The sequence below is a fragment of the Paracoccidioides lutzii genome, assembly GCF_000150705.2.
Source record: "Paracoccidioides lutzii Pb01 unplaced genomic scaffold supercont2.7, whole genome shotgun sequence".
NCBI lineage: Eukaryota > Fungi > Ascomycota > Eurotiomycetes > Onygenales > Ajellomycetaceae > Paracoccidioides > Paracoccidioides lutzii.
This window is the reverse complement of record NW_015440953.1, coordinates 423,081-435,893: the sequence shown is the minus strand read 5'-3', so window position 1 is coordinate 435,893 and position 12,813 is coordinate 423,081. Positions and strand designations below refer to the sequence as shown.

Below are 12,813 nucleotides of genomic sequence, written 5' to 3'. Positions count from 1 at the left end.
GGGCTGTAATCAGCCCGGCTTGCCGATCGGGTGTTTCGGGGGGTCCAATCCTGGAACTCTTGAACGCCCCTGGGGGGGTCGGTGAGCTCAGGGCCCCCTGGTCATTTTCAGATCAGTCAGATTGGCTGGATTGGCTCGATCACGACCGCGAGCGAGTCATCATACATTCCGCCATGTCGTATTAATCTTCTTTATAACGGAGTAATCTTATTCGGCGAGATTCTTGCCTATAAGCTTGATTGAGCAGATTGACGCGTTCTTGTGCGATCAGTCGCTGAAAAATTAGCAAGTTGCAGATTTTTCTTTCACCCGCTAAGCGAACGGATTGAACACAGAAAAAATAATAATAATATAAGAGCGCGCCAAATCAATCAATTGACATAAAATAAGACAACATTATATTGAATGAAGCGAGCAGCGATTAATATACGCTATATTTGGCAAGAATTCCCCGAATTGGCAGTTATTTGCGCAAAACGGGTCTCATAACCTGTGAAGGATAGATTGCTTGATTGATTATGTAGCGATCGCTAGCTACGCGGAAGTTATATACGGTGCGGATTACATAAGAAGGCAGATAGGCCTGACAGTCAATCCGTCTGCTGCCATTTCTTCAGTTGGGATGTATTCGATCGAGATAATGCCATTGTTCAATTGGCTACGGGCGTAATGGAATTGCGTGTCAATATGCTTGCTCCTAGCAGTGATCGCAGCTACAGTGGCTAGATCAATCGCGCCTTTATTATCTGCCTTGATTGGCAGGGGGTCATCCGCTATAAAGCCCAGATCCATCATCATGCTCCTTAACCACGTTGCTTCACGTACGGCCTCACTCAATGCCACATATTCGGCCTCATTGGAACTCAAAGAGATGCATGGCTGCTTGCTTGATCGCCATGAAATTGGCGCGCCGGCAAGAATAAAAACGTAGCCGGACGTAGACTTCTGATCGCCATTCAACGGGCCGGCCCAGTCGGAATCCGTGTATCCGACCGGCATATATGCCACGTTCGGGAACCCATTCTCGGGTCCTTCATCATCATCATCCTTCGCGTAAAATATGCCGATTTCACGCGTGCCTTCCAAATATCGAATGACGTGTAATAGGGCCTTCCATGCCTTAGGGGTAGGGGCGGCATTCTTCTGTGCCAATAGGGAAGCCGCGCGGGCGATATCCGGCCGCAGTTTAACTGCCAAATACTGCAAGCAGCCAACGCCGTGTTGGAATCGCTGTTTTGTAAAACCGGCCTCTTTTTCAGGAACAGGGGAGTCATCCAAACATAGGCTCTCATCCATGGGCGTTCGGACAGTAGTTGCATCATCCAGGTGGAAATCTTCTACCAATCGATCGATATAACGTCGGAGGGTCAATTCGATGCCGCCATTCGTACATTTTACTTCCATGCCTAGATATTTTGTGGGTTCGTTCAAATCTTTGACCTCAAGCTTCTGGTGCAGAACATCAACTAGCCAATCGGCATCCTTCAGGGCGTCCGCAAAAATATGAAGATCGTCAACGTATATGGTCATATATAGGTATTTTCGGGACGAATGCCGCCAAAGGGCGGGGTCATAAGGACTCGGGGTAAAGCCGTTCTCCCGTAGCAGAGCCGTCAAGTAATCATACCATATTTTGGCAGCCGGATTCAACCCGTATAGGGATCCTTCAACTGCACAAACAAGCGTACGTGGAGCTCCTTCTTTGAAGCCAGTAGGTTGCCTCATATAGACCGTTTTTCCAAGTCTTCCGTGTAAGTACGCCATCACTATATCCACCTGCCGTAGGGTCCAACCGCGTTTTGCGGCGATCGCGAACATCATGCGATTCGTGGTATCTGTAACTACGGGGGCGTATGTTTCTTGGCGTGTTCCCTTTTTGAGCCAATTGCCACAAATTACCCATCTGGACTTCCGCAATATGCCATCTTCATCGGCATTGGGGTCACTGGGGCGATCCTTTTCGACAAAGACCCAGCAGCCGGGTGCCACCAGCTCGCCGTGGGGGACGTCAGAACGTGGAATTAATGTCCAAGTCTTCCGATGTTCAAGATCGTCAATTTCGCGTTGCATAGATTTCCTCCAATATGGCCCCACCTGCGGATGGTTAATTGCATCCTTGAAGCTTTTCGGCAAGCCGCCTGTAATTGGGGAAGGCGTGTACGTCATGAAGGCTTTCGCGGGCCTCATCCATGGAATGTGTGGTTCTGAAAAATCGGGAATGTCAGAATCATCCTCCACCAAATAGGTGGTAGGGGTCGGGGTGTTTTCAACTTCGATTGTCGCGGTAGTGGTGGAATCCTTTTGTATTTCCTGCACTTTTGTAGGGAAAACCACGTCAGACGTATCAATAATCTTATCAGAGGTAGGACTCCACACGCGATAGATTGACTGGCCGCGGAATCCAATAAGTTTGCATAATTCAGCCCGAGCGGACAGCTTATCCGCCGGCTTCTGCAATCCATGAAGGTGGACAAAAACATCGGATCCAAGCTCGCGGAAGTGGGTGATCTGCGGTGGCGCGTTCATCAATGCTGAAAAAGGAATTGTATGAGGACTACGGGCGGGCTCCTTGCTGTCACCATTTATGATTGCAGGCCAATACTTCTCATTATATAAGATTGTAGATGTGGGCGTATTATTCGTGATTGAAACAACTGTTTCTAGAACGTCCGCCCAGAACTTCTTTGGAATTTCCTTTTCTATAATGATTGCTCTGGCTCGCGTCATAATGGTGCGGATGCCACGTTCGGATACGCCGTCTTGGTGGGGTGATTGGGGGGTAGTTGGTTCCCACACTGTGCCGTCAGCAATCATTAACGTTGTCATCTTTTGCAATCGAAAAACCCCGTCTACATCTGTCCTGATGTAGGCAGAGGCCGAAAAACTGAGGTTCTTAATGAACTTAACCCAATGAGAATAATAATCAAATGCTTGGTCTTTGCTACGTAGGAAATAGATCCATCTGAATCACGTCGCGTCATCTGTGATTAACATGAAATATTTTGTGCCTTGGCGAGATTCTATAGGATGATCGTCTGTATCGCTCAACGTGCGGCCACCACCCGCCAGATCAATATGGATCCGTTCCATTGGCCTTACGGCCCGTGGCATGGGGGTGATCGAGTATTTACGCGTCATACCTGCTTTGACGCAGGTGTCGCAAAAGAAACTAGTCTTGGGGCCCTTGATGCGGATACTGGATAGTGGATTCTTTGCCAAAGCTATAATGACTCCCGCGTGTATATGCCCCAGGTCAACATGCCACTCAGCAAGCGTTTTCGCGGCTGTAGGCGATTCTTGAGGTTGGGGTTGAGCATTGGCGGGATTGTTGTCGCCAGTGATGGCCAAGGCCTTAGCATAATCATTATCGTATATATGTGATTTTGCTGTGAAATAGATCGCTTTTGACTCATGGTGGGTGTCAACTTCCGACATCCTTTCAACTATTTTATAAATCGAACTCTGAGCTGTGCGAATCGCGGTGAAAATAACACCATTGGGGGCCTTGATGATGAAGTAGGACGGGGTGTTCGAATTTGAAAGTTCATATCGAAAACCCTGGTCCTCCAACTTAGCAAAAGACACTAAGTTGACAGTAAGATTCGGAACATAATGAACATCATGTATAGATGTATCCCCTCCGTCAGATTCTAGAATGAGATTTCCAATCTCTTTGACATGACCGTATCCACCATCTGCTGTATGAACCTTGAGGTCGCCGTCATAGGTTTTCCGTTGAACAATAGACTGCTTTTCCCCCGTCATATGAAAACTTGCACACGTGTTGAGAAACCAAGGCTTGGAGGTAATGCCAGTGGTTGCTGACAGAGCAATCGCAGCGTTGACAGCAGCAGGTTGTGTCGCTAGGAGGTCAGAAGATTCATCCTTTTTATCATTCTTATCCTTCTTTTTGCCCTTCCATTTATTGCGACCGCTGGTGTTGCTATTTTCCGTGGACTTGACAATCTTATCCTTATTTGCCTCCCTCCACTCTTCGGTGGCAAGTTCGGGGTGTAATCGCCAACAAGAGTCCTTAACGTGCTGATTTGAGTGGCAGATCTCGCATTTGGAACTATTCGAATTTGTGGTGTCAGACGAGTTGGAGTTTGACATGGAGGAGGTAGCCGCGTTGGCTCGTGGAGGTTTGGGGCGTTCGTTGGACTTGCTCGTACGATTTGTTAACTGCTTCATGAGATCGTCAATGTCAATATTTTCAATAGGGTTCTGGCCGGTCGCGTAGAAATCATCCAAACGCGTCTTGACAAAAGACTTTTGATGTTCTTTCAAACCAATAAGGAAAAGATCATGATAGAAGTCCTCTGGGTCGTTCGCCAGTTCCTTATGACGTGCAACTAAGTAGCGGAATCTTCTTTGAAATGCCAAGTAATCATTGTTGACATGTAGGGTAGTCAGCTCCTTCATGACATTGAGGCGTTCTTCCGCCAAAGACACCGCATATTTGACACCAATCTTTTTCCATAATGCGGCAGCGTTGTCGGGTTCCAAGGCTCCAATGGTTGTACGTACGGGCCCCAATAAGGATTGCAACATACGTCGATAGAGTGCTTTGGTTCGAATATTCCATTTTTCGGCGTCCAACACATTTTGGCTAATATCATCTGGGCAGACGCGTTGGTTCTTGGTTAGAATGTCAGTTCCACCGATGACTTCAGCGTCCGCAAGGATTCCCATTCGCCAGGTTTGGTAATTAGTGCCATCGAACGTAGTTACAGCCTTAGTATCCATAGCTCTTTGGACATCCTTTTGGTATTCACGGATCTGAGATTTGAAATCATCCGCAGGTGTATCATTGTTGATATTTGGAGCGTTCTGGCGCGTCATTTGTTGGCAAAAGGCCAACAAATCTGCTACACTCATTGTAATCATGCCACTCGCGTTAGGAGTAGGCATTTGAGGCTGGGGGCTTGGGGTTCCTTCGCTAGCTGCCGTGGATTCGCGTATAGACTCGGGAGCGGGCGTTTCGCCAGGCTCGCGGCTTGATGAATCCATAGTGCGGTTTGAACTTGGTTCCTGCTCCAGGCCTTCTAATTCTTTGTCCTCGTCTAGTGATGGGAACGCTCCAACAGCTCTAGAATGTGATTGTAAAGATCACTTTCTCTCTGTTAAAGGAGTAGGTAGTCCAGTCATTAGATCAGAGGGTGAACTCATCCAGACATGTACACAGCCGTTCTTAACGCGATTTTTATTAAAATCCAGCTATCCAGGCTCATAACCTGTGGGATGGTTGAACCTTCTATTCGGAGGAGCTAGCTAGGTTATTGCTATATTACATACAAGCGATCACGTGTGGGCGGGGCGGTCGTTAGGGCAACGCCACCGCCACCCAGGCGGGCGCCGCTACAATTGTTGGGCGTATGTTGCCCGGGCTGCCGCCCTGCCGCACGTGATATAGCGTATATTAGATAGCTAGCTAGGCCTCCCAAGATGAGAGATTCAACCATCCCACAGTAATAGAAACTGTTGGACATCTGAAGTGGGTTGTATTGGTTAGCCTCTCTCGGGGATGCTATATACTACTGTGCAGTGCGCTAGTCCATAATAGGAAGCCTCGGCTCCAACATAGACACCTGTATCACGTGCGGTAGAGCGGCTGCCCGGGCAACCATTTCCCACGTGCCTGGCTTGAGAGATCACATGATATTGAACAAACCATGTGACTTCTTTCTCGTATACTTTGACGATTGCGGCTGCTTTTCAGGGGCAGAGAAACTCTAAACAACAAACGTCAACAACATCAACAACATCAACAACGGCGGAATGAAGAGCATGATAATTTATAGCTGAAAAGCTGTCATCACCAGCCTCAGCGCTGGATATATCCGTAAATCCTCGCTTCATCCCTTGATTCAGCTGAATCAAGAGAGGTCACATCAAACCTACTGTCAAAGATCCGTCACACATCCGTATCAACCCGGCGGACTACCGTTCTATTGGCAAGATTGGTTTCGTTCAATATATGATGAAAGCCATTGTATGATGCCCTCTCCCTCATACTCAGCCATGGGCAATCCCGTCCGTGGTGGCCTCCGTCTTCCACCGCCAGGCGATCGGCGATCTCGCGGCGGCTATACTTCACTTGGCCAGCAGTCGATGTCATTGTCTTATGCGGGAGACAGCTTGTCTGCTTATTCTAATACACCAGAATTTGTTAATGGCCTGACAGCGGAGACAGCGACACCTTCATTGCTGGGACATGCTCGCCATTACTCCGAAATACCCCCACGATCACCTAATGGTTTATACTCAGAGCCCGCGCCGGGTAACAACTGGTGCACAAACAGTGGAGGCAGTGGTTCTCTAGGAGGGTTTTCGTCGGGTATTCCAGATACGGCAACTGCAGCACGCAGGGACAATTCCTTTGATTCAGAGAGTGCGTACCAATCAGCCACGCTCATGAACAAGTTAGTTTCTCATGGATGGATTATGAATTCCGAAATTACAGAGGTGTCCATTCGTGAATGCTGACTTTTATTGGCTTTAAGGCTACTCTCTAGTGAAGTTATTACCGGTATACTGGTGTCTATCCCATACATGCTGTCATCAGCATTGATGAGCACATATCCTTCCACCCATGACTCAGAAAGGCTTATCCAGAATGAGTCAGTAGAAATTGGTGTTATGAATTACCATAGCCCAAGGAGGAGGGCTCTTCTCGGTACCTTCATCCTGGTCTCCATCACAATGTTGGCGATGAGTCTTTATGAGATAAGAAAGAAGAACCAGTCCAGTTCACTCCACGATTCAGCCAGAAAGACAGTATCTAATGTATCAAGTATTCGGGCCTTTCGAAATGCTGTCCTTATTGCCATCTCCATCGGGTTGCCATTTTACTCCTCAATGCTTCTTGATCATGGAAGAGTTGCCATCGCAATGCTTCTCCTGCTGGTCTCTGGCGTTTCCCCGGTTGTCCAGCTTGACTCTAACAGCAACCATCAGAGACAATATATTTTTCATCTAAAACAGCGCAAGGGAACAGTTTGCTGCTTATTTGGGATATTGTTTCTAGATATTGCAAAATTCACGTCATCTACCGACCTATCACTGTTGATTAGAGGATATTTGGCCCTTTTCCTCTCAGTATTTATTATCCAACCTCCTTTCTTAAATGTTCCTAAGTTACCTTCTGTTTTCCATCCTAAGGATCCAACATTTGAGGGCTCGGTTAATGAAGCTATCCCTCCCGGCCCTGGTGTTCCGGCGATGACCTCAGCTGTTGCTCTGGCGGGTACAAAAACATTTGTCCAGATGGGTGCCTTTCTAGCAAGTCTCAGCCTTGTCGTTGGATATACGTCAGGTGGTAATTTTATCACTTTTCCGGCGTTAGTGACTGCGTTGTTGCTCGGGTTGCTCTCAGCAGTGTCCTTTCTAAATGTCACACCGTCAACTCTCCAAAGTAGACATCAGTTAGGGTTTCTTTCAGGATCCAGTTCTGCTCTTATCGTCAAGGCCATTACATCCCATTTGGAGCTCTCGGGCGTTTTGACCTCTTGTGCTTTCATCGCTCTTGGTTATATTCTAGTTCATCTAGACCTTAAATCGATAAGACCAGAAATCCCTGGACTTTCCCATATAACACACGTACAAGGAGATCATGTTTACCGCCATCACCACCATAATACCCACCATCACGGCGGAGAGAGCCGCCCATCTCATGCGACGAGATGGCTTTTGAATATGTGCGAGCACTGGTCTTTTATGTACGGGATCATCAAAGAAAAGGATTCAAGGAGGATATTTTATTTCATGTGGTCAGTTTTTTTCCCAAGACCAAAATAATATACAGTCCAAGTTTGTAGGGACACACTAACACTTATTTGTCTGCTACAGTCTCAATTTTGTATTCATGCTCATCCAGATGTGCTACGGAATCATAACAGGTTCTCTTGGTTTGCTGAGCGACAGCATTCATATGTTATTTGATTGTTTCGCTCTCGCAGTAGGTCTGTCTGCCGCGGTGATGAGTAAATGGCCACCAAGCGTAAGGTTCCCGTATGGGTACGGAAAAGTAGATACATTAGCTGGTTTTGCCAATGGCGTGTTTCTCATGTATGTCGCTTTATACCGGTGCTGGGGCGCCACAAACCTTCTAGTAACTGACAAATTATTACAGGATTATAAGCATCGAGATCATCTACGAGGCCATTGAGAGGCTCACGTCTGGCAGTGAAGTTCATAGAATTCAGGAACTCCTCTTCGTGAGTGCTGCGGGGCTGGCAGTCAACATGGTGGGCATTGTTGCTTTTGGTCATGGTCATCATCACGGTCATTCCCACTCCCATGGTGGCCATGACCACGGTCCGGGTCATCTACACACACACCACTCCAACGAAAACATGCACGGGATATTCCTCCACATCCTTGCTGATACCCTTGGATCCGTAGCTGTGGTTATCTCCACGATCCTGGTGCATTACTACAAATGGCCTGGGTTCGACCCCATTGCCTCCTGCCTCATAGCCATTCTCATTTTTGCCTCTGCTATCCCACTCGTGGCAAGCACGTCGAAAACTCTGCTGCTCGCACTTCCCGCAGATGTCGAGTATACCTTGCGCGATGCGCTGGCTGGCGTGAGTACTTTGCGTGGGGTGGTAGGATATACAGTTCCGAAATTCTGGCTCGATGATACAGTGCACGATCATAAAGAAAAACACTACCACCACAGCCACCACCACCACCACCACCATGACAACAACCATAGCCATCATACCCACAGCCATCCTCCTGACGGCAGCGGTTGCGGCAGCGACAAGCACGAGCACGAGCACGAGCATGAGCACTGTGCCGGGCAACGAATCCTAGGAGTGATACATGTAATCGCGTCGCACGGGGCAGACATAGAAGACGTCCGGCGAAGAACGATCAGCTACCTGGGCGCAATGAACATCGATATCTTGGTACAGGTTGAGCGCGAAGGGGAGAGCCGCTGTTGGTGTGGTAGTGGTAATAAGCCGACAAGTTGACAAACTAGAATATTTTGAGAGCGAGTGCAACGGTTATCGATGGTAATTTCTTTGTCTCATATTACCCTATTGTTTTATTTTTATTTATATATATAATGTTATTTTTCATATATCATTGGTTTCCCGTTTGCGCTGTGCTGCGTAATTTCTCTCTCTCTCTTTTTTTTTTTTTTTTTTTTTTGGGTTGCACTTTTTACGTCATTTTGTCATATTTTCTCGTGTGCTTTGAATATGCCATGCACTTCAGTCGGCTTGGTCAATGGTTGTCTTGTCTACAGCAGCATATACTTACATGTTATATCTATATTTATATTTCGGTACTAAAAATCCAGCAATATTTTTGTCATTCCTGCACGATACCATCGCTTGACTCAGAGTAGAGAACGCGTATAGTGCCTTCATTAACAATGTCATTAGTCCTAGACGTCAATGTCCACATAGCTAGACTGAGATATCATATATACGTAGTTCTATGTAGAACGTTTGAGAATGAATGAATTGAGATTAATGACTTTCAGAAGGAGGCTTTGTGAAACCAGACGTGCGTGGAAGCGAACATAATCTAGTATATAAAGTTTTAAATAGAGAGGTTATGAAAGTCGTGGTGTAGCGGGAAGAACTGAAATCAGCTTCAGCTACGTTTACCAAGTCGTCATGCATGCCGTTTTATTAACTACGTGCCTCCTACTGTAAAATAGCCCACACAAAATATAGTGTAGGCCACAAGGAAGCAATTGGAAGAAAGCAGACTTTGCAAACCAACAAAATTAAGTCTATATAAACCTGGATACATGAGTCGAGCGGCAATGTCTGACTGGATGAAACGTATATACAATGAACATGGATAATAAGTGCAGCACGCCGAACAGTCGTGATATGATAGAGCGCGAAAACGTTTTAAATCGCCCGGAGTTATATCACAGCAGAATCATATAATACATTGTTATGGAACAAGAACCGATTAAACGCGCACCATCTTTTACTCGACGCTCTCCAACCTCTGGACGATGACGGCAGTAGCCGCGCCACCGCCGTTGCAGATGGCAGCGAGACCGTACTGGCCTGGCTTCAGCTGGTGGAGGAGGGTGGTGAGAATCCGCGAGCCGGAGCTTCCTAGGGCGTGACCAATGGAGATGGCGCCACCGAGGGGGTTGACGACGGCATTTTCAAGACCGAGGATCTATAGAAAGAGGGAAGTGATTAGATTTTGTTGCTTGTTGATAGTAGATGGTCCAGAAAAAAAAAAAAAAAAAAAAAAAAAAAAAAAGGCAAAGGATTACAAGACATACCTTCTCGTTGGCTTTGATCACGGAAGCAAAGGCCTCGTTAAATTCCCAGATGGAGATCTGGTCCTTGGTCAAGCCAGCGCGCTCAAGGGCGATAGGAACGGCCTTGGCGGGGGCGATGGGGAAGTCCACGGGATCAAGGGCGGCATCAGCGGAGGAGACGATGCGGGCGAACACCCTGTTTCCAGAGCCGTACTTCTGGGCCAGTTCTTTATTCGTAAGGACGAGGGCAGAGGCTCCGTCGTTGAAGGTCGAGGCGTTGCCAGCAGTGACGGTGCCCGTGCCATCGCGAACAAAGGCAGGCTTCAGGGTCTTCAGCTTATCCTCGCGCAGGTTTTCGAACCCGTCATCCCTGGAGACGGAGGTGTCGCCCTTTTTCCCCTTGACGGTCACGACGGCGATTTCGTCTGCGAACTTATCTTCGGCCCAGGCTCTCTGGGCCCGCTTGTAGGATTGGATGGCGTACTCGTCCTGCTGCTCGCGGGAGATGTTGTATTTCTTCGCGGTCTGCTCCGCGCAGACACCCATGTGGAATTGCTCGTAGACGTCCCACAGGCCATCCTTTATGAGGCCGTCTTCCATCGTGACATTGCCGAAGGGGGGTTGCTGGCTGGCCCGTGCTACGTAGTAGGGGACCCTGGACATGTTTTCCATGCCGCCGGCGACCTGTGCCTCTGCCAGACCCAGTTGGATGTTCTGGGCGGCGAAGACGACTGCTTTCAAACCCGAGGCGCAGACTTTGTTGATCGTGATGGCCTCGACGGAGGAGGAGAGGCCAGCGAAGAGGGCGGCTTGACGGGCGGGGGACTGGCCGACGGAGGCAGACAGGACGTTGCCCATGTAGACGTCTTTGATTTTCTCGACGGGGACACGGGATTTTTCGATGGCGGCTTTGATGGCTACGGCACCAAGCTCGGGGGCAGAGACGGAGACGAAGGCGCCATTGAACTGCGACAGGTTAGATATCTTGAATTTGCCTTCCTTTCTTGACTTTTTTTTCTTTTTCTTTTTCTTTTTTCTTTTCTGAGATATATATAGACAGATATGTATGTATGTATACCTTGGCTGTGGGAGTGCGGGCGGCACTGAGGATATAGGCGTCTTGTATTTGCTGGGGACAGGATCTGGAGGAGCTGAAATGTCTCTGGACCTGGCCCAGTCTCTGGGAGGATCTGGAGATTGACGAAGCCTGGGGGACAAGTCTGGAGGCAGCGCGGAGGGAGGACGGCATTGTGTATGTGGTGTCTAAAGGTGTTTGTGTCCGGTATAGACGGGCGGACGCGAGGGCGCGGCGCAGGGATGAATCGGATGAATCGAACGGGGGTATATATAGAGGAAAGCAGGGGAATGCGAGAGAAGAAAGATATATATATATATTAATATAAATGCACGAACAATACAGGATAGAAGAAGAGAAGAGGCGAAGAGAATGATATTATTTGTTGTCTGGATGTAACTATTCAGCCGGTTGGTTGGTTGGTTGGAGTCGGCCCAAACCCGGGATTTCTCGCGGGGCCAAAAGAGCAGGCAAAAAAAGAGCAGGCAAAAAAAGAGCAGGCAAAAAAAGCGTGGGCAGAAAAGAGAGTGGGCAGAAAAGAGAGTGGACAGTCGACAGCAACCAAGCAACCAAGGTAAAAGGCAAGTATTCACCAAGTATTCACCAAGTATTCACCAAGTATTCAAGAGCTGTAGCCAAGTGACAGGCTGCTGTTGTCACGTGCCTTCCCTGACTCATTCCTTGATGCAGTTGGCTGCTGATGGGCTGGCCGCGGCTAAGCGCGTCACGGGGTTGGTCTTGGCTGCTGGACAGCTGCGGCCGAGGCGGCGTCGGAGTAACCATAGCCCGGCTGAGTCAGCAAACCGTGAGCCGCACTAGTTAACTTGATGGTTAACAGCCAGCTCCTTATGGCAAGTTGTGCCGGGCCGGAGCATTGATTACTCACTCACTGGTGACCAACTTAGTCAACCAACTAACTAATCAACGGTTGACTAAACCAGTTCCCACCTTAAAACGTTAACCAGCTAAATTAGATAAAAATCACCCAAGTACTTTCATCCATGGTCTCCTGGATCTTCTCCTCCTTCTGTGACCGGACAACCATCGCCTTTGGGATATCGCTCCAATACGCTGAGCACCCGATTACTCGGACCTCATTCCCTCCCCGCCTGCCAGTTCAATCCCCCCCGTCTCTCGCCCATCCGTGCACCGTCCAAGCCATGTCCACCGCTGCTCGCCGCCGCTTGATGCGGGATTTCAAGGTGCGCCTTGCCGTGATATATATCTATCTATCTACATACCGCATATATACGCACATGTTGATCTTCCGGGCTAGAAGACCTCGCTAACCCTCTTTCCTCCCACAGCGCATGCAAACAGATCCCCCAGCTGGTGTCTCCGCCTCTCCAGTCGCCGATAATGTCATGACCTGGTAAGCTGCCAGCCAGCCTGCCTGCCTGCCTGCCTGTTTGTCGATTCGCCCATGTCTTCTTTTTCATCTGTTCCCCCTTTTCCCGAGCATATATAGCATATGTACCTTTTGCCCTTG

General features: G+C 48.4%; 3 protein-coding genes across 3 annotated transcripts; 2 read left to right on the top strand and 1 right to left on the bottom strand.

Annotated features, from left to right (window-relative positions):
• Positions 1-6,021: 6,021 nt before the first annotated feature.
• On the top strand, positions 6,022-8,981 carry PAAG_03448 (cation efflux protein/ zinc transporter; the record flags this gene model as incomplete). The annotated part of the gene is made up of 4 exons (XM_015844972.1): positions 6,022-6,422; positions 6,516-7,769; positions 7,849-8,067; positions 8,132-8,981. 4 exons carry the CDS (start codon positions 6,022-6,024, stop codon positions 8,979-8,981), a joined length of 2,724 nt encoding a protein of 907 aa, XP_015701946.1.
• Positions 8,982-9,960: 979 nt separating this feature from the next.
• On the bottom strand, positions 9,961-11,498 carry PAAG_03447 (acetyl-CoA acetyltransferase; the record flags this gene model as incomplete). Its single annotated transcript, XM_002794856.2, has 3 exons — positions 9,961-10,161; positions 10,271-11,215; positions 11,328-11,498. The coding sequence occupies 3 exons, from the start codon at positions 11,496-11,498 to the stop codon at positions 9,961-9,963; spliced, it is 1,317 nt and encodes a 438-aa protein (XP_002794902.1).
• An 827-nt stretch (positions 11,499-12,325) lies between these two features.
• PAAG_03446 (hypothetical protein) lies at positions 12,326-12,700 on the top strand (the record flags this gene model as incomplete). The annotated part of the gene is made up of 2 exons (XM_002794855.2): positions 12,326-12,526; positions 12,632-12,700. The coding sequence occupies 2 exons, from the start codon at positions 12,326-12,328 to the stop codon at positions 12,698-12,700; spliced, it is 270 nt and encodes an 89-aa protein (XP_002794901.2).
• Between the last annotated feature and the right edge of the window lie 113 nt (positions 12,701-12,813).